This window comes from Lygodium microphyllum, chromosome 5 (assembly GCF_053477565.2).
Source record: "Lygodium microphyllum isolate KBCC chromosome 5, Lygodium_microphyllum_v1.1.10, whole genome shotgun sequence".
NCBI classification, from domain to species: Eukaryota; Viridiplantae; Streptophyta; class Polypodiopsida; order Schizaeales; family Lygodiaceae; genus Lygodium; species Lygodium microphyllum.
This window is the reverse complement of record NC_141139.1, coordinates 100,319,955-100,342,686: the sequence shown is the minus strand read 5'-3', so window position 1 is coordinate 100,342,686 and position 22,732 is coordinate 100,319,955. Positions and strand designations below refer to the sequence as shown.

General features: G+C 44.6%; 1 protein-coding gene across 1 annotated transcript in view; it reads left to right on the top strand.

Annotated features, from left to right (window-relative positions):
* The window catches only part of LOC148036198 (uncharacterized), a 139,523-nt gene that overhangs the window by 57,601 nt on the left and 59,190 nt on the right, over positions 1-22,732 (top strand). Inside the window, exons 3-4 of the mRNA XM_087679102.1 lie at positions 6,947-7,005; positions 18,051-18,172. Coding sequence (XP_087535228.1) covers positions 18,068-18,172 — 105 coding nt within the window. The 5' untranslated portion in view covers positions 6,947-7,005; positions 18,051-18,067. The remainder of the gene's footprint in view (positions 1-6,946; positions 7,006-18,050; positions 18,173-22,732) is intronic.

Genomic DNA, 22,732 nt, shown 5'->3' with positions numbered 1-22,732 from the left:
AGAGAGGTGACAAACACCAGATTGACCAGGGGGTATGCAGCACTAGGAGGCTTGGAAGATGTGCTCACAAGTACAGTTTTTGGATGACGAAAGACGTAACAAAGATGCCGATATAGCACCCGTAGCATCCTACACCAAGAATCAATCACCTAAGTGTGGATATTGCAAGCATATTGGTCACACCGTTGACTAGCGTTACAAGAAGAAAGACAAGCAACACGCCCAGTATACCGCTGCTAATACCTTATTTGATAGTGACCTTGATGAATCATCTACTACTTTTGATAAGGCTCTTAATGTGTCTATTCAATCATTGTCTTTAGGCAAGATGAACCCTATCAATATGCATTTTGAATTAAATCATAAATAAATAAATAAATAAATAATGTGTTTGGAATTAGATATAGACCATGTACTGCATACATTAAGACTTGTCCAACACATCTATTTCCTGAGTGGGATATGTTGCTCGGATTTTTCTTTGAAAAGATTTGTATTTTTCTTTTTATGATTCATTAGAAGTGTTGCAGGGGGATTTGTGACCATTTTATGCATGACCCCCGAGTTGATCTCGAAAGCAATACGCGTATATTCAGCCTCTGGTCATATGCCCAATGCCTTTGAGCCACTTTACACTTGACCCTCCAGCTGATCCTGAAAGCTATGCCCACGTATTCTGCCTTTGGTCACGTGCCTAATGCCTTTGAGCCATGCTGGCTTTTGATCAACCTCTAAGCTATGCGCACACACCTTTACATCATGCCTTACCTTGGGTCCTTTAGCTTCTTGGTAGACCATGTGCAACCACCTAGAATACTCTTTGGTAGAGGGGAATGTCAGCTGAGATTGGATCTCCACAGTGATAGGCTACAATTAGTTATTATTGGTGATAGTTAGAGCTGTGTGGCCATAGCAAGGAATCTAGTGCTTCATGCTCACATGAAGCACATTGAGATTGAGCATCACTATGTTTGGGAGCGCGCATTTGGGAGGAGGAGCTAGAGCTAGTTTATCATTGCATAGTGGACAATGTGATAGACATCTTCATGAAGGCTCTTTCATTGCCTTTACTTCTTCATCATATGCGTTTCTTGGAAGTTAAGGCATACTTATTGGACAGCTAAAATTAAGGCCTAAATTAAACTCAATTTTTTGGCCTAATTAATCTTCAACAAAAAGAAAAACCCCAAAAGGGATTTTTTTTGCAAGTAAAATGTGGCTAATTATATTACTCAGAAGGTTTCAGAATACAATGAAGTGCACATGCTCAACAGACTAGCTAGAGCTGATGCAAATCACAAATCCATCATGCATACAAGCCTCTCAAGGTGGTCTTGGGGGGATGGGGGTAAGAAGCCATGGAGAGGGGATGTATCGCCATCTGGGCTGCCCACCTGCATCATGAAGAACAGGTCATGGCCACCCCAAGTGCGCAGAAAGTGAAGATGGAGTTCCTCGGCTCGAGACTCGCCCTGCATCTGGTCCCACCGGCCGCGAAGGGAGTGGATGATGGAGATCCAAAGCTTTGCCAAAGTTGCATATACTGAAAGGCACTCCTCGCCAAAAACCACCTGACAGCATGCCTTCCAAATGTGCCATCCTGTAAGACTTTCTATGATCTCCCATACCTCTGAGTGCTTTGTTGTGGGCTCCAATACTTGGCGGATGGGTAAAGCCTCCAAGCCGACCACTGCACAAGACCCAACCTCCATGAGAAAAATCGTGTTCTGTAATCCTAGCCTCATACAAAAGGTGATGGCCCTGGATGATTGCCTGCAAGCAAAAAGCCCCCCATGAGATACATCCAAGGTTGGGTGCCACACGGCGGAGAATACAGCAGGATCCTCTTCACATGAGCTGTGCTGCCTCGCAAGACCAAAGGCAGTGCTTTGGAGTTTCCAAATGTTGCTGTGGGCAGCGCTTACAACCTCCATCTTGCTGCATCTGGGCCAATCAACTCCCAATAGTTAGACCCCCATGTGCCAAAAGCCAAATGACCTCGAGCTGTTCCATGGGCGATGCCAGAATGTTCGACAGAAGGCATTCGTGATGCTATATTCCGCCCAGTATGTGCTGCACGAAGGCGCCCAATCCATGTCTTCCTGCATCAATACACGTCTACCAATCCTGGTTGTGTACTCCAAGAAGCTCAGAGGCTTCTTGGCGACCATAGGGGCTGGCCATAGCCACTCTCCAGGATCCCACTCCAACTCATCAAGTGGCCTCCTCTCCCATATCCAAAGGTGCCACTCGCGAAACTCCTCCCAGGGCACATAAGGGTCTAGTCGCCAGGTCTTTCCCTGGAGTCCGACCATGCGAATCCTCCTTTAGGAAAGGACAGCAATCCTGCTGTCCTCTGTCAAGAGCCAGATACCCCCCATCCTGCACGGTAAAGAAGGTCCCGCAGGGGACACCGGGGATACCCTTGCCAGTGAGAATCTATCAATCACACCTCCCCAAGCTCCACTGGCTCTCTTGGATCGAGGGATCTAGCCACTCCTGAGGGATCACTGAGTCAATCTCCCTCCTTCTCAGCTCAGCTCCTTGTCGCTAATATCCTGATGCCTGCTACAACACCTCTTGATCCGCCATCTTGTACACCTCCCTCCACATCCTAAAAGTACGAGCAGGGCCAGCCTCCTAGCCAGCCCATTGGATGTGGGATCGCTCACCTATCTGTATCCCGTCCCAATCTCTGAGTTGGGGGTTCTAGACCACCGGTTGGCGGTCTATCTCCTCCTAGCATCCTAGGGGCCTCTGAACTAGGGCCTTGCGAAGGCCGTGCCCACACTCAAAGTAAACTACGGAGGAAGGAAGATTTGGGTGGCGCGATCTGGGTAGTCGTGAAGATCCATCTCAAGGATTACCTCCAGCCCCTGTCAAGCCTCAATCTGCAGTCCTGAGACCCTGCTACAAAAGGACCTTTTAGGTCTGCTCGCCTGGTGTGAGGCCACGAACCACTAGCTTGCCCAAAAGAGCCAAGCTCTGGAACTCGGGGTCAATGATCCCAAGTCCTCCCTCATACCGATGCTGGATGATGGTCGCCCACACCACCTTGGCCCGGGAGTCCTTGGAATCGTCTGAGCCAGCCCAGAGGAAATTCCGCACTAGGTGGCCAAGCTGAACTACACAAGATGAGGAGAAATACCAACAAGAGGCGATGTACCAAGCCTTCGCTAGGATGACCTAGTTGACTACCAGGGCTCGGCTCGCTAAAGAAAGGCGGACAGTGCTCCAGTGGGTCAGCTTTCACCTAAGAGTCGAGAACTGGAAGAAATTGTTGGGCAGGAGTGATGTCGAGCCCCACATGGAACCCTAGATATCGGACGGTTTGTCCCTTGCACACCCATTTGAACCCCAGGTGGACACCCCACTCTGTGCTGGAGTCCGGATTTGTAAGAAAACCAACCGACTTTCGCCAATTGATTTTCACTCCAGCTGCAGTGCAAAATACCTCTAGAGCTAGTCTCACTCTCTCCAGCATCAACTCATCATCCTCTACATAAAGAGTGTTATCATTTGCATACTTTGAGTCCAGTAGCTTAGTCTCCTCCCTCACCGGCCACGTAGCCCACTCACTCGTGAGCGGAGGAAATAGGACATTGCCTCCGTAAAGAGTAGAAACAAATATGGGGCAAGAGGGCAGCCTTGTCGGACAGATCTATTTAGCCGAAACTCCTCTCCCCTCCTACCACCAATGAGAACCCTACTAGTAGCCGATCTGTAAAGTGCCGAAACCTTGCAGATCCATGCCTGGGGGAAACCCAGCCTCGCCATGGTGCCCTCTAAGAAGTCTGAGTCAACCCTGTCACAGACCTTCTGGAAGCCCAAGAGTACTGCCAATCCCTGACCACTGTGCTGAGTCCACTTAGTCGTCTCGAAAAAAGTGAAGACATTGTCTAGGATGCTCCTATCCTCGATAAAACCTGTCTGGGTGTCATGAATGATGTTTGGAAGCACAGGGCAGAGTCGACTCCCGATCATCTTGGCCAGGGCCTTATAGGCCACTAACAACAAGGTGATCGGTCTCCATTGGGATAGCTCTGACCGATCTCCCCCTTTGGGGAGGAGACTAACAAGACCTGCCAATAAACTCCCTAGCATATGTCTTGAGCCAAAAATCTCCTGAAAGGCCAGTAGTAGGGGGTCCTTCACTACCTCCTAGTAGGTAGTGAAGAAGGCCTTATAAAGACCATCCTCTCCCAGGCATTTCTGCCCATCCTGTGCATTGAAGGCCTCAACTAGCTTCTTCTCTGCGAAGGGGTCTAGGAGGAGCGTCCCATCTCCTTTGTGACAAGGGGTGGAATACATCCCAGACCTCTTGTCTACATCGTTGTACTCTGGCTGAGGCTGCCTCCTACTAAAAAAGTTGTCTATAGAAGTCAGTGGCAATCTCCAACACCTCATCTAGGCTAGAGCAAATCCTCCCATATTGATCACGGAGGTTGTGAATCTGGTCTCTTGAGGTGCAAGGCTGATGCACCTGAAAAAATTCCTTGCACATCGTGTCCCCTTTCCACGCCCAAAAAGCTACTAAGGTACGGAAGAACTTAGAGCGCCTGTCCTCAAGGCCGGCGAGGGCTGCCCGTGTGCACACCTCCTACGTGTGGATAGTGGGATTCTTTGGTGCCTCCTGGAGTAGTCTATGCGTGGTAGCTAGTTCTCACTGGAGTGCTCTCTCCTCCTCCCAACTCTACTGCCTAGCTTGTAGGGTTGCCTCCTAGCAGATCTTGCTCAACTCGGCTAAGGCCTCTGCAACCTCCTCTGCGATCCAGTCCCCCTTGGCCCACTCCCTAGTCCAGAGCTGCTGAATCTGCCTCCTCAGCTCCTCCCTCGTGTAGATTGAGTTTGGGATTCGACAGGATCGTGTGCCATGGGCTGAAGCGAGAGCATCAAGAGTGAGGAGAATCGGGCAGTAATCAGACAAAGTGATACCGGCCAACTGCCCTACCTGGCCTTTGTGAGAGCACCTCCACTCTCCCACATAGAACCTATCTAGCTACTCCAGAAGAGCTCCACCTAGCTGCCTGTATCCCCAAGAGAAGTCTAGTGACCTCTCCCTCCTGTGGAAACTTGGGTCTCACCAAGCATCACGTGTTCCTACTGCGAGGAGGGAGACCTCCCATGCCTCCTACTCCTCCCCTGCCATACCCGGGTAATCTCTACCTTTGCCCTACTAGTCCTCTAAGGCCTCCAGGTTGTTTGAAGTCTCCTCCAACAATCCAAGAGTCCACATCTCGAAGTCCTACTGTGATCTCCACCTAGAACCTGCTGCGTGCTCTAACCTCAGTAGGAGCATAAACATTGAGGACTCCAAGGCATGAGTTTCCTATATCCAGTTTGATCCATAGAACCCTCCCTGCCGTAATCGTCTCGTGATCTGGTACACAGGCGGTGAGGCTCAGGCCAATAGAGGTGCATACGCCTCCACTCCTGCCGTGGCAACCGATGGAGTACTCCCAGTAGGTGTGTGAGTTACCTGGAAGTACCTTCCCTGCCCAATGGGCTGGGAGGGGGTGAGCTTGTGCTCCTGAAGAAGTAAGATGTCAATCCATTCGGCAAGAGTAGGCTGCAGCTCTTGCCAAACAATCAATTTCCTAGAACCATGTGCCCCACTATAGTGGAGGCTATTCACATTCCAAGATGCTAGGTGTAGACTCATGGGGAAACCTGTGATTGGCTGAACAAGCATCTATTCGGTGTGGAAGCTACTGATGAAGAGGAAGTGTTATGGACCATCAGGACCATAACAGGAAATGCAGGAAATTAGCACTGCAGGGAACTTCCTGACACAATTTACAGCCATTACACATACCTAATCTTTAGGAATACCATGCAAACATGATCTACATATCGTAAACATCAATGTTGATATCACACAGTTTATCATCATCATATTCACTCCTGATCGAATAACTTGAAACAGACATCACGAATATTCAGGACACAGATACACAGTGTTACAACCAGACATAAGCGACCAGAATCTGGCGCTGTCCTGAAGAATATCTCATTTCTCATCACGCAAGAATACAGAAGACACGAACTCCTGACTGTCAAGAAGGCGCTTGAATGTCAGGTAAAAACCTGAATGCTTCATATGACATCTTAGGTCACTTTCCATATGCTGGTTCTACATGTATGCTTGTACTAAGGTATAAAATAGTACTAAGTAGATGATGGAATTCAAGCCCTAATACCTGGCACAGCCCGGTGGATGACTGGGACAGTCATGACTCGAACCCACAAGCATGTATCTAAATGATGTAGCAGACTAACCCACAGAACATAGTTATACCTTGCCAGAGGCCTTGCACCCCTTGACAAGCCACACTGAGCAACAGTGAGTAGAGCCCCTCTAGGATACTCAAAGCCCTCTGGTGTAGTTGCATAACTAGCCCTAAGTGTCAGTAAAATTTCAAGGCAACATGCCAGTACTGGAAACCGATCAAGTACAATGACATCCATACTACATCATAGAGAACAAAGATATAGAACCATGAATGAATCAATAAATCACTACTCCAATGGCAAAGAGTAGAAATTTTTATCAAGAAATATGTCGATGACGCTTCAGCATCTGCATCATAAGAAATATATGGCAATATACCACACAGCTTGAATCTCGAACAAGAAACTGCATCTCCAAAGAAATATGCAAGATAATCCAAGAAAACCTGTAAAAGAAAACCTGTAAAAGAAAACAATAAAGAACTGCATCCACATCTGCATCATACTCATCCATAGCTTCAATCTGTACCATATCACCCCAAAAATATTGCTTTGCATCAATCCAAACTGATATAACATATATCTCCTGACATTCAGGTACATGAAAATCCTGATCTTCAGGTTGCTGCTCTACTTGCTGTTTTCCATGCTCTAGCTGCACTTTCTGGTCTAATTCCTGCATTTTAAGCTGTTGCCACACTTTTTCTTGCATCAGGAATTCAAATTGTTGTTATAGGAATTCGGGTTGCAGAAATTCGGATTTCAAGAATTCAGGTATCTGCTGTCCATGCTGTGATTCTGACATTACCAGCAGACCTAAACACTTCTGAATTACTGAAATTTGCTGAAAACTTGAAAATTCCAGCAAACCGGAAAAATCATCTTGCGGGTAAAGAACTTGAGCACTTCCTGATAGAGAAAACTGCAATATACTTCTGGAAATATCATCTAACTTATCCAATATCCTCATTGCCATGCTCAAAAACTGATTATCCTGAACAATATCAACCATTTCTGCCAGAATATCAACTGCAAAGATATCCACTACGGCAGATACTTGCACAATACTATTGGCTTCAACTTCATTTCCAAACTGATTAGAATATTTAAAAACTTCAGAAATATGAGGATGAACTAAAACATTAACAACTTGATCATTATCCTGATCATTCACATCTGCATTGTCCACTACAGGCTCAAATTCTTTAGTATCCTGATTTTGGGAATTTTCCTGCTGCTCAGGATCAGGGTACATAGCTCCAGAATTCTGAAATAATTTATGCAATTCAGTTCCTAAACTTTCCTGAACTTTAGACTGCTCCTTCCTTGCCAAAAAGTCTTCAGGATGCTCTCTTGAACAGTCATAAACTGCAATAAGACCAATTTGTTGATTTTCAGGAGTTTCTTGCTGAAAAACTTCAGGATAAGTAGTGCCTTGATCCTGAATTAATTTATGCTTCTCATTCCATATGCTGTCCTGAAATTCAACCTGCTCCTACTGTTCAAGAAAACAGCCTGAATGCTGTCCTGACAGATTTCGGACTACAAATTGAACAGTTTGCTGTTCTAAAATTGCATTTCCAGCCATGTTGAGCTGCTCCTGATACCCTTGAATGATACCATCAACATTTACCTCGAACACAGATACCATTGAATCATTTTCTTGAAAAAATAATTCTTCCACATCACTGTCTACTTCATCTACCATATCAATTGTCTGTGCATACAGATCCTCAAGAATAACATCATGATTTGGAATATAAGAACAAGCCAACTGAGTATGAAAATCAGCAATTACATTATCCTTCTGAGAAACAACTGCTTGAAGAGCATTAATGACCTCCGAATAATGAGAAACTTTCAAATCCGTTACAGTCCTGACATGAAAAACCTCTTGTTGAAGCAATGCTTTCTCTTCCTGAAGCCGATTAATGACAGATAAAGCTTCAACTGCCGCAATTTCAGTTGCATTCCTCTCCTTTTCCAACTCAGAAGAAAGCCATTCAATCATCTCAGTTGAAGATTGAGTCATAGGATATAACTCATGCAAATCTTCATGAAAACCACATGAATGGACTGATTTCTGCAATTCTTGACCTTCAGCTTGCTGTGGTAGACCTGTACCTTGCTGAAAACTGTTCATTTGATGTCCTAAAACTGGCTGAAAACTGATCTGCTGCTGTCCCATAGCTTGCTGTCCTGAAAACTGCTCATACAGGCAATGAACTAGAGAGTTGACAGCAGTAAAAAATGGCTGAATTTCTTTAGGCTGAATATTGAAATAACCTGGAATAGTATTCAGCATGCTGGAAATATAGGTATCCTGGAAAAATACATCCTGAAATGATGGATTTTGCACTACAGGCAGTGGCATTTCAAGTACTTGTAAAGCCTCTTCAGTGAAATCTGACTCCCTTGATGCATAATCTTCCTCAAAACTAGTAAGAGAACAAAGAAAATCATCCATAACAGCATCTTCATTAAGAAAAACATCAGCCTCATGCTTGTCATACATGATAGCATCATCTTCTTGAATATGCAATTGATCTTCTTGATCGCCAGACTGATCATCAAACTGATCAATTTCCTTGATGATAACTACATCACTTCTTTCTTCTTCAATAAAACAGATTCGAGATTGATTATAACAGTTTGCAAGACTTCAAAGTATGGAAAATACCTTCAAGTTGTCGATACAAGGTGTACGATGCTCCACTCTTCCATTGGTAAGCTCCTGTGTTGGGTTTGGGGTACTCGAGGATCTTTGGCTGCTTTGGCTCTTGTCCTCTCTCACTCCCTCAGCCTCAAATCTTTGGCAAAACCATAGGTAAAGGGTAACAATCATCATCATCACTTGAATTTGAATCCTGATCTGAATCCAAAACATCATAATACTTCTCCTTGAGCTTCTCAACTGCTCTAAGCAATCTCTGAACCTGCTTCAAACTTGAGCAAGACTTAACCTTCCGGCCTTCATGATCATCATGCCATTCATAAGCATCATCAAGTACAGTCTCAAAAGAAGTAAGCTTTTCCCATGCTTTATCCAACCTTGAATCTGAACCTTTCTTTGCTGCTGAAGAGAACTTCTTGCGGATACCATTGAACTGCTTACATAGATCAAACATGCAGAAATACTTACATGACTTTCCTCTTTCACAGGACTCATGAACATATGGACAACACTTTGAAGTATGGCCATGCTCAAAACTGATTTTGCATCGCTTGTCCTTCTTCTTGGATTTACCCATAATGAAGCATAGCTATTGTGTGAAAATAACTTGCTTTTCCTTCAACCAACCTCAAAACTCTGCAGTGATAGAGTAGAAGTCTTCAGCCTATGGTATTCAGGATGTTCTTGCAATTCTAACAGTTTAGGATGCTTGAAGCATTCATTTGCAGGTAGATCTTGAAAAATGCAAAAAAAAACTCCTTTGTTGACAAGACTTCTCAGTTTTATCAAGCTTCCTTCCATCGTTTATGCGATTCAGGTTATGCCTGTCATTTTCATCCTGCAATTTAGATAACCAACCTAAAATTCCTACAATTCAGGTAACAGCCTAAAACTTCCTGCACTTCAGGGAATTGCCTGAAAATTCCTGCACTTTAGAAAACTGCCTGAAAATTCCTGCACTTCAGGTCAGTCCTTCAGGCCAGTCCTGAAAATTCCTTTCTTTTTGCATCTTGCCTTTCTTCCTGATCCAAGTGAACATAAATTCTATCCTTCTTAATCATCTCCATTCTTGCACCAACAAATCTGAGTTTGAGGACCACTTGAAACATCCATAAATAGCATATTGGTTCCAGAATTCAAGAACAACCATGGGCAACATATAATCTTCAAGAATGCCATATAGACTTGCTGTAGACATCATAATTGACTGCATAAACACACTGCTCTGAATATTACAGCCCCTTTATTGCCTGAATTGATATCAGCCACAAATAGCACTTGATTTTCAAAAATTACATATAGACATATAGCACGCAGCATGATTGTTCACAGCAATATGCTATCCAAAAAATTGCAGATCTGATATTTCCTGTCTTTGAACTTCATGACCGTCTTTCTTTATGAACATGCCATCTTGAATAATCTGCCTTGAATCCACAGCACGAGAACTTTTGAAGTGATTGAATTCTTAAGAAATAAGAACTTCAAGATGTCGTGCTTCAAATAACTTGACTGCAGGGTTTTTTCTTATGCAGAGATGACCTGACACCTGCAACTTGTAAAAGTGCAAAAAAATGTCTGAAAATACAAAAACGCCTTGAATTTGTGAAAGATCTGGAAGCATTTTTCCTCAAAAACGAAACGATATCTTCTGTGTCTTCTTGGAAAAGATCGTCTTTCTCTGATCAGTCATTACATAACTGCCATCACTGGCTTCATTCACTGACTGATCCTAACAAATTCTTGCTTCAGCATTCCTGTCGCCGGAATCTCTTAGGACCTGATTTCAGATCTGCACCTAAATCAAGAAATTATTTTCCTGAACCTGGCAGGGATCGCCAAAGTGTTATGGACCATCAAGACCATAATAGGAAATGTAGGAAATTAGCACTGCAGGGAACTTCTTGACACAATTTACAGCCATTACACATACCTAATCTTCAGGAATACCATGCAAACATGATCTACATATCGTAAACATCAATGCTGAACCACTGTCCTGAAAACTATCACACAGTTTATCATCATCATATTCACTCCTGATCAAATAACTTGAAACAGACATCACGAATATTCAGGACACAGATACACAGTGTTAGAACCAGACATAAGCGACCAGAATCTGGCGCTGTCCTAAAGAATATCTCATTTCTCATCACACAGGAATACAGAAGGCACGAACTCCTGACTGTCAGGAAGGCGCCTGAATGTCAGGTAAAAACCTGAATGCTTCATATGACATCTTAGGTCACTTTCCATATGCTGGTTCTACATGTATGCTAGTACTAAGGTATAAAATAGTACTAAGTAGATGATGGAATTCAAGCCCTAACAGGAAGAGCTATGGGGGATGGGAATGCGCTTAGCCGCAAGCTTGGAGGGTGAACTCCATTCCCCCATGGTGGCTCTCGGGTGGACCATGGGGGTGATAGATGCTCCAGGCGGTACCACTAGGTCTTCTATCAGTCAGGCTGACAGGTGCAACTCTGTACACTGGTAGAAGTGGGAAGCTTGTGTGAGGGGCCCCTCGATCACATCCATCGGTGAACTCCACTGTGGAGGGGCTTAAAAAATAATGCTTAGATGTGGGACCTCGGCTCAAGCCCACTAGCTAATGTCCATCATGCACCCTGGCCACTGCTGGGAAAAAAGTGCTAGTCCTCCTCCCATCCACTAGGAGATGTGGTCTGCGATCTGGCCCCTCACCTCCTTCTCTATCTATGTCATTGTCCAGTCTCTTGAATGAGAGGTCTGAAAGAAGAAAGCATAGTTTGGTCCATCTGGTGGTGCTAGTAAATGGACCTTGTCACTCCTTGACTTGCGGACCATGAAGATCCCCACCTCCAGAGGTAGTGGAAACTCTCTGCGCTCTGCAAATCTCAAATAAGACCACGGACCACTGCGGAAAAACTCCTGGGCGAGCAATTGCTCCTGTCGAGGGAAGGTGTGACGAGCGGCTGGACTAGTTGAACTAGTGGCTGTGTGGGGAGGGGGTGGCTGGGCTGCTGGTGAGGAGAGGATATGGGCGTGTGAGGCTCGTCACCTCTTGTGGGGAGGGGGGGAATGGATTTGGGGGGGGGGGGGGACACATGTACTGGGTGAAGATCGGGGGGGTTGATCGGCGGGGGAGAAGGTGGGGAAGAGGATGAGTAAGGGGTGGTGGGGTAATCGGACGTATGAGGCGGGTGTGAGGGGGGGCGAGTGGCCTCGGAAGGGGGAGGCTGTGAGATAGGGTCGGGGGGGGATCCATGAGGGGAGGGGGGGGGCATGGGGGCTGGGGGATCTCGGGTGGGACAGGCTGAGACGCCTCAGTGGGTGGTGGGGGTGGAGGCCTGTGATCTTGTTGCGTGGGACGAATTGGGGGGAGGGGTGGTGGTGCTGCGGGGTGTTCTGACGGGGGCCCTCCATCGCGCGCCCTCCTGCTCTCTGCTGTCGTGGCTGTCCGAGGGGCTAGCTAAGGCCCCCCTTGCCATCTCCTTCTCTGTTGTTGCTGGACCTGTGTGAAACCGTCAGCATCCACTTGTGGTTCTACCGACTGAGCCACCTTGGCTCCGAAACGTGTGCAGTCTGTTGCCTGATGCCCAAAGTCATGGCATCGCAGGCACTAGCCAAGCTACCTTGTCACAATAACCTGCTACATGAAAGAGTGTCTGCTTGCCTCAATCTCAAGAAACTTGGGTATGTTCTTTGTATCTTTTACAACCACCAGTACCTTCGGGACTCCTATGGCTGTCACTGCATCTGCGAAGGAGGGAGGAAGAACTGTGCCGAAAAGCCATCCAAAGTCCTCCACTAACTCATGATACTCTACCGCCAGTCCGGGGAATAGAAGCGTGACCAGGTGTCTAGGAAACCTGTTGTGGAGTGCGAACTCCTCCACTGTGAAGCCACTATACCAAGGAACCATGTACATGACCCCCTTTGTGGAGGCATAAGGTGAGCTATCCACCACTAGCTCGTGGGCCGCATCCACGGGGGTGAGTCGAACTATGAAGATCCCCTGACTTATGAGAATTGCCTTTGCAATCTGCGCTGTGCCAATGTGTAGCGTGGAGTGAAGCCAATCCCGAAGCTGGGCCTTGGATGGAGTGTCCTACGACCTATCCATAGATTGCTGTTTCTTTCAGTTCTAGTTTTGTGGCACAGACAGAAAGGAGATGTTCCTCAGAGAGGACAACGCGCAAGGTGTTTGAGTGGGGGGCACTCACAAACTGCTTCAGAGGTTTCCATTGCGCGTCACTGCTGGGGGCTACCAATGTAGCTGCTGTGATACCGAGGGGAATGTTGCTGCAGACGGAGGGAGCAACGAATGCTAGTGGTATGAACGTGCAACATAGGATGGAGGCATCGGAGCAGGTCGACTGGGGAGGTCTTTCGTGCGTGAGGCAGAGGGCGGAACCGCCAAAGAAGTTCTATGGTCAAGGGGTGACTGTCTCTTCCTATGCCCTGCAGGGGTTCTACGACACAGCAGACAGGCGTGCTCTGCAGGGGCCGCAGGACAGGGGGACTGCAGATCAGGGTTGCAGTTCCCATGCTCTCACTCAGTGACCTCCAGGATATGACCCTGGATAGAAGACATGGCGCGTTTGTGGATGCCTGAAAGCTTTGCTTGATCCAGTGATATCTGGGAGCTGCAGTGTCATTCCAAACTGTCGAATGTGACGAATGAATGACAGCATGCTTCACGCTTTCGGCTGACGACGAAGGCAGCTTGTCGAGCTTCCCTCAGTCTCTCACGCTAAACCCCAAAAGAGATATTTTAAAGAAACAGATATTTGGTAGTTTGGCATGACAAATAGCTCAAAAAATCCTATAAAAGGACAGACGTGGGCTGGCCACCTCCATCCCTTATAATCACATTTTTTTCAGTCTTCCTTCCAGCTTATCATCACTCACCCTCCCTTGCTGAATTTTCTACCCCAGCCATCACAGTGACCCCTTGCTGCCCTGATTGCTATCATCCTTATCTTCGCCAAAGAGAGCTGCTGCTGACCATGCTTGGTGCAGACAGATATGTTACTGGTTTGGATCATGCTGCTGCTGGTTAAGGCTGCGAACACTTGCATTTTGCTGCCCACTGCTCATGGCCACCCTTCCTTCACTGATGTGCTGCCGGTTGCTGCCGTTGGAGCCTGCGTTTTGCATCTTTGAGGACTACTGCCATTGTTTCAGCCATTCGCAGGCTGTCATGTCCTCATTAGCAGATTGCTACTTTTGCATTTTGGATCCATCTTGGTTATGTCATACCTTTAGAGCTGTTTCTGGCTCTTTGAATCCTCTATCAGCTCACCACTAGGCCTGGTCCTTGGCACATAAAGTCCATTGCCCCTTTGTATCTTCCCTTAATTTCTTTACACTTTCCTTTCCTGAGCATCCATCAGATTGTGTTATTGTAAATGTTGTACACGTTGTGCCCTCCATATTTGCCTAAGCATTCTGTTACACTATATTCACATGGCATGTTCTTGTAAGTCCTTTGTCTAGTGTTCACATAGTGTGTTCTTGTAAGTCCTCTGTCTAGAGTTTTGCGGATGCAAACATTTTGTTGTCATCCTCCTTGGTAGGGTCATCGGGAGGAAGGTTCTATTGCAATCAAGCTCAGTGGTTGATTCAGCTTGCAAGTTATCCTATCTTCGTGTAGAAACAATGCCAATATGGCTCTTTGCTTGCTCTCTTGATCAAAATTTTCAAAGGTGGTAGCACCACTTGTGGGCATTCTGGTATGCACGTATCTCTCATCCCATCAGCTTGAGATCAAGACAGGGAGAGCAACTCGTATCCCCTGTGCAGAGCAGATCTGTAGGCTGTGTTGGGTGGAGATGGAGAGTGAGGAGCACTATGTATGCAGATGAAGAGGCTACCGTACGGTTCCTGGCAGATACCCCACACTTTTTAGGGTCATTTTTCTCTCAGATTAGGCAAGGAGTCACTAGAGCCGGCCAATTCTTGATCAAGATCCAGAGGTTCCGCACATCACCATTACAGGATGGAACGACAGAGGGGAGTCAGATAGTCACAGCTCACTGACTTCTTCCAAACGGTGACTACACACAATACTGACACAGAGGGGGCTGACAGTCCAAAGAGTTGAGGACGTTAGAGCAGCACGCCAACCATGGAGACCAGGGTACCAGACATACAGGCTACACCAGCAAGAGATGAGGGAGATTTGCAGATGCCACGATTAGTACCTGGCAGAGATGGGAGATCAGACCAGCTACTAATCTTACACTATCTCCTCATGGATGTATGACATACTCTACCCCCCATTCTGACTAGATGGAGTTAGTGATTATTTTACCCTAGATCTAGCTACATAGTGGATCCATAGATTCCCCCACTCTCTCTCTAATGTACTCGCATTACCCGTTATTGTATACCTTTGTAGTTTCTCTTGACATTGTATATCACCATTACAGATCACATCTTACCACCACAAATGACATCTCAGTATGTTACACTTCGATACTCAGTGATGATCATTATTGTACACGGTTGTGTCTCATAGGCCAAATTTTCCCTTAGTAGACATTAATATATCTTTCTTTCTTTCTCGAAACAAAAAGAGTGCGAAAGAAATTATCAGAAAGTAGAAGATTGATCCAATTCCCATGGATTTGCTAGTTCTCATGCAAAAAGAGAAGAAGTGATAATTGTTTGTAAAGCTTATGTAAATTTTCTGACGTTATGTAAATTAAGTTTGAATTATTTAATTTGACATTTAGCAAGGAAATTAAAATGCCTGATGAATTAATGCACACTTTAATTTACGTGACATTGTCAAGGAAGTGTCATGGAAATTTAAATGTCGTATTAAATTTAACATGGAAAATTAAAAGGATAGAGTAAGTAACATTGTAATTTACGTGAGATTGGCAAGCAAGTGTCATGGAGTTTAAAATGTCAGATTAATTCATTACACTTCGATTTACGTGACATCTAAATATTGCCAATGCCTTTATTTACTTTGTGTTGGCAAAAGCCAAGATTAACTTGCTTTAACCACTATAGTTGCTAACTGGGTGAGCCGATTTTTTAACGTTGAAACTGGTTTAAAAGAAGCGCAGAATATTTTGCATTGGATTGTCTACATGCATTGTGAGAGGAGTACATGATGGAGACAATGGGGTCTCTCCTACGTCTTCCTAAACAGAGAAGATAAGTTGTTGGGATTGTTTCTTACTACAGCATGTTAGGGTCAAGGGTCAGCTTATAGCAGAAAGCTACACAAATTTCTTGTAGCAACTAGTAAATCTAACATACGTCTCGCTCATCCATTTGTGTAGCATTTAGCTTATGTGGCTTATGATGTACATGTGACTTTTTTATAGCTGATTATTAGACATGGTAGGTAGGCTTATGATGTATAGCTGATGTGTTTCAGTAATAATGCATTATTTTACATGGCAGGTCAACTCTATATCAACACTAGGATAAGGTTCAAGGTTTGTGCAACTTGCAATTGATATTAAGGCTTAGTCAAGAGTGATGACTCAAACAGTACAGAATAGGGTTGATGCCTATCTAGGTGCATTCACGTAGAAGAGAAGTGACATATGCTTGTAAAGCTAGTGTAACATTCCCGAATAACTCTAATATCATTTTGTACAGGTAGAATCCAGATGAGCTGATTTAAAAAAAATGACAAAACGTGTTTCATCTTTAGGATTAAGAGAAGTGTGCATAAAGTTTTACATCGATCTTATACATGCACAGCAAGAGGAGCATATGCTTGGGACAATAGGGCGTATACTAACCTTATTGTAGGTAGCAAGAAGTTGCTGGGACCATTGCTCACAAAAAAGCTAATGCAACATCTTTCACTTAGGGAAATCCCGTATGGTTTAGCATTCCTGATCCCTGGATTTGTCATTATTTTAGCCTTGTACTGAACATCTTCCTTGAGCAAATAACTTCTTTTGCTTTCATCTATTGGAATTGTAAAGAGTGTAGTTTCCTTGGTGATGATTGGTAAGATGCCACTTAATAGTTTCCTGGGAAATAAAGAGGCAAGAGCCAAGCTGTGGCCAGAAGCTAGACACAAATCTAATGTGTGGCTGGCTGTGTTTTGCCATGTTTCTTGACTGATTTCCCTACATCAGGCTCAGGTAGCTCATGTCTGGCTGCACAGGTGATGTGCGCTGCTGGTAGCTCATTTAGACATGGGAGCTTTTTTCTGTAGTTTTAAATAGGCTAAGGGTGAAAATTTGTGCAATTGTAGGCTTAGTAAGAGCTATAAAGCCAACATTACATTATTCTACTGCAAAGAAGAAGAACTGATAGTTGTTTGTAAACCCAGTATAATTAATGCCAATGTCCTTGGTATGTACGAAAATGGGATGAGCTGATTATTTATATTGAAGTTGCTGCGATCTTTGGCTTAAGAAAAGTGCACACAAATTTTCCCATTGAATCTTGTACATGCATGCATGGCGAGGAGAGTACATGATCAAGACAATGAAGTCTCAGCTACACCTACCTGTGTGGAGCAGCAAGTTGGTGGGACCATTGCTCAATATAACTCTTTGAGTTTAGGAGCCAGCTTCTGGCCAGAATGCTATGGAAAGTGAAGTGCGAAGACATTTTCAATCCTGAACTGGAGGTCCATTTTAAATGATGAAGATGATACTGTTCAAGGTTGTCGTTCTTCAACAATTACCTAATCATCATCAGAATCTGATGTGATGTTTTTGGGGTTACTTATTTCTCCCTTTTCTTGTGATCCATCAAAGTTTTCTGGCGGGACCTAATTCAGTAGGGCATACTTAGTGTGATTCTTTTGCTTTGTATGCTTTTGGTTGACTGAGTTTTTCTGATTTTTGTTATTACCCGTTCTGTTTTAGAGTCTGAAAACCATCATCGTTAGGTTTGGATGCATTTTGTTGGGGTATGGATTCTGCATGTTTTGTTTCTGGGAAATCTCTAATGAAGTGCCCTATTTTTAGGCATTTAAAGCATGTCATTGGGTAAAATTTTTAATAGATTCTTTGCTGCTAGTGCAGAATTAATTGGGAAAAAAAAGCAACAATTGTCTATGTGTAAAAATTATAATGCAGAATCATGTACTTAGTACACATTATGTTTGATCTTCAATACCTCTTGGTTTTCTTAATGCATGGTATTTTATTGCGAGCTATGGTTGCAGAAATTTTTGATTGGACAATGGTGATAATTCCAAATTCAGCTGGTGAACAAATGGTCGGTATTTTGGATAACACAGGCTCTGAAGATATAGCAATTTTGTGTCACGGGTTTCGTTCCTCAAAGGTGCATGTTTTATCTATGAGATTTCGTGCTAATAACAAGGTCATAATCTTGATTTGAAGGTTTTATATGGGTGCACACACACATATATATACAGGTGCACGCACACATGCATAGATGTTGCACATATACACACATGTGCAGTCGCAGAGTGCCTGCATGTAGTAATGATGTGCGGAGTGTTTGAATCTCAACTAGGAATTTGCCCAAGTGGCACTGGTCTTGGGATTCCATGACTAGTTTGAAGGATTTGTGTCCTCTAAATAGTATTGGGTATCTTGCCCAGACTGTGCTATAGGCCCTGCATTTGTAGATGTAGTGCTTCTCACTCTCCACCTCCTGGCATGGTCTGCAGATTTGCTTGGCTTTGGGGATGTGGGCTGCTCTCTAGTATCGATCACAAGGTGATAAGAGGACGCCGTGAGCTGGCCAATGGCTACCCGCATCTCATGTGGCATGTATACGTCTAGGTATCCAGGTCTCTCAATGAAACCATCTGCTATAGTCATCACAAAGTGGTCCCTGTAGCATAACATCTTCAAGGGAAGCGGTTGATAGGGTGAGATCCATGTATGCTGTATGTACAACTAGTAGAGATCTTGTTGCATGACCAGGTTTCTCTTAATGTGAAAGAGGTGTATGGAGGGAGAGTCAAGGTCATACTAAATGGGGGGGAGATAGTCCATGTCGATCCCATATCCTGCGAGCCATTGCTTATCTCTGCATACCATGAGGTCTTGTATTGCGAGTTAAAAGTGGAGCAGCAGCAGTGTTGAGTGTGAGAGTGAGAGAATCCCAAGATGTGACATTAAAAGTGATATTTAATGTCACATTAATGTCACATTTCCCAAATGTGACATTAATGTGACATTAAAAGTGATATTTAATGTCACATTAATGTCACACAAGATGAGTGAACTAGCTTGTCACGGTACATAAAGAATAAAATGTAGTTATATGTTAGGGTACAAATAAGGGTGTGTTCACACTTGTATAAGTTTATACATGGAGATTAAGGGACTTTACACCCAACAACCTCCCACTTAAAGGCCCAATGTGGTGTGGAGAGATTGAGGTTTTGGATATGAGGTATAAGCATTGGAGAGGTAAGTGCATAGTCACTATGTTAGCACCATGTTGATGGGGGTTAACATGTGAAGGCACTTGCTGAAGGGTATCTGGCTAGTCCATTGAGTATGTCAAGTACATGTGCTGTGCCAATATCTTCAAAATATCTTGCATACTTTGTTAACTTCCCCATATCCAGAGAGGTCCTCTCCATCTCTAACTCTCTCTCCTGGATCTTGTAGGGATCCTCAAGGAAGAGAAGCGAGCTGGCCCTTGCAAACAGCTTGATGAACTCTCTCTCTTCAACTACTTGAGCATGATGTAGCAAAAAGAAGATCCATGGATCGACTCCATTGACCCCATCTTGTAAGAACTACGAGATCACTCTAGGGGATACCAAAATCATCCGGGGGTCACAGACCGGACCATAAAACCTGATTCAAGGAGTAGAACAATTGGTATTTGCTCCAATTGGTGGTAACGGTTGGAGAAGGGCAACCACTTGCCACATAGAGAGAGAGAGACACCAAAATCCAGAGTACATCCATGTCAAATGTTATCTCATGAGTAATGTGAAGTTAACATTAAAATAAGTCAATGTTCTATAAAATAATGTTAAGAATAATTGTACAATGGGACTATAGTAGAGTACAACAATGTCTAATGTTATCCCATTGATAGAAAGTAGAAATAGGAACTACAGAGAAAGATGACATCAAACACTTCCACACCAACTCAGTCTCCAAAGTAGCCTATGCTGAGCAAGAGTGGATTCCACACCTATTCTTCAAGGTTTCAACATGGGTGCAGCTACTTTTGACTACCTTGGAGAGATACGAGTCTATTCTATTATAGATGAGGAGGTGTAGTTGATCATGGCTTATAGAGCCAAGAAGATTGAAGAGCTTGACCGAAGAATAGCAATTCGGCAATAGCTACTCAATGAAGGTGTATACGATTCTTTCTCGTTAGATGTTGCGCATAAATCTGATGATGTTGTAGGGCTGTTGAGACCTCCATCAAGGATGGGCCCTTCTCTTGGAGAAAGAGATCCATCTATTTCTTTCTAACTCTTCCATCTACTCGAGTGCAAGATACATAAGTTTCTACTTTCGGTCCTTCTTCCTCTTTCACTTCTCCTCCTTTGTAGCATTTTGATAAAGATCATGAAGAAGTTAAGAGTGCCATATGTTGATCGTGGAAAAAGTCCTCTTAAAGATCCATTATTGTATGATAATACACAAAGAGGTGATTATAAGAAAAAGATTGATAACTCTTCTTTTCATTTCCTTGAATTATGCTTCTCAAAGTCAAAATGAGTTTGGTGTTTCATCTTCAATGCATTCCGCATTATTATCATTTCAATTTCCATCATTAAATCAACAAAATCAATTTAATATATCCGCATCCACATTATTTACAACTCAATTTGAAAACCCACCCATCCCACCCAATTCTTCTGTTGCATTACTATTCTCATTCACACTAGTTACAGTTCCCTTCTAGACACCGCATGTCACACCATACACCACACTAGGGATTTTAGAGCTTGCCTATACCAAAAAAGTGCGACTTGATGGACATGTATAGTCTTTCTTTATTTGACTTAAAAGGGACTAGCTATATCATCTTTAACCATAGACTACTATAATACTATGTTTTTTTGTAAGGGGAGTATGTTATAGGCACTACCTTTAAGATCTCTCTACCTTCATTTTTGAGTGGTGCTCATGTACCTACTTTCAATGTGTCTCCTTATGAAACCTATCTTGTCATGCTCTTGCTTCTAATTGTATTGATTTATCCTCCCCTTCATCAATATGTCTTGGCCTCCATGTGTTGTTATCCATTTTGCGCCTGAAATAGATCACCTTGGACCAGACTACCTAACATATTATCATTCTGAGCATCATTGAATCAAGTCACATCATCATTATCATCATTGTAGTTAGCAAAGGAGGAGGCAACAATATCGATAGCATCATTACTATAAACGGAAAAAAAAGGAGAAAACTGCAATAAAGCCCTCAACTGTTGGCTAGGAAAGAAACTGGGTCTTATGGTAAAGGTCACTAGGCTATGCCTCATTGCTAGCAATCAGTAACTAGTCTAAGAGTCAAGGACCTTGACTATGGTCGTTGTAAAGAAGACCACTCACCCCAATTGGCATAGCTGTTGAATAGACAAAAAGTTTACCCCAAGCTGGGGGACATGGTAGACATTATTTAGGGTAGTGAGATCCAGGCCTTGGTCAGTAGCAAAAGTGACATGATTGTGAGCCAGAATCTTGACCAAGGAGTTATTCTCTACTCGGACATGCTCGGTTGTAGGGCCTCGGGTAAGAAAATTTTTCTAGGATGGGGGTCATGGGATATGTAGCTCTATTGTCCACAATCCAAATAGGAGGAGTTATTCTCTACTTGGACACGCCCGGTTGCAGGGGCTTAGGTAAGAAAAATTTTCTAGGATGGGGGTTATGGGATGTGTAGCTCTATTGTCCACAATCCAAATAGGAGGAGTGCTCGGCTACAAAGAGTGGGATTGTGCAATTACCTTGTCAAAAGATAACTCGTAGATGTGGACGAGACTCGAATCCTTGGATGTTACTAAAGAGACAAGGTGAGTCTCTGTAGACCAATTAGACAAGCGCTCTGGCATTGAGAATGAAGCCGACTGTGATAGCTGACTAGTGGTAGTGTGGGTCTGACCATGCCATTGCCCCTATTGCGACAGGATGGGGGCCACAGGGCGAGGGAGGCGGGGGCAGTGTGGGGGCCTACCGGAAGGGGGGGATTGCCTGGCAAGAGGGAGAGGTCCAGCGTGCCATGGGGGGGACAGGGCGGGAGAAACGGAGGGGTAGCACTGGGATGTGACGGCGGCAGCAACAGCGCGACGGGAGGAACGGGGTTGGGAAGAGAAAATATAACCAAAACCAAAATTCAAATAACAAACGAAATCAAACCCAAAATCAAGCCAGTGAGTCATAAGGAACTCCCAATCTTCTCTCAGATCCAGGTGGCAGAATGTACTTAAAAAGATATCAATATTGTCAAAAGATTGGCCATTATGATGACGATTATCGATCAAAGGCCAAAGGCACATAGCTCAACCACTCAATCGAGCAACCCGCCTGCCCTCCCGTGGTGTGCTGTGCCCCCCTCCGAGATGGCAAGGGGGCCTTAGTCAACCCCTTAGACACAGCCACAGTAGTAGAGAGCAGGTGGGCATGTGACGGACCACCTGCAAAGCACCCCGTAGCACCCCCCAGCGTGTCCCACCCAGTAGGATCACAGACCTCCACCTCCACCACCCACGGAGGCAGCACAGGCTACCCCACCCGAGATCCCACAGCCCCTACACCCACCCCCTCCTCATGGATCCCCCTCCGACCCTATCCCACAGCCTCCCCCTTCTAGTACCACCTGCCCCCCTCACACCCGCCTCATACCTCCGATCACTCCACCATCCCTCAATCTTCCTCCTCCCCACCATCTC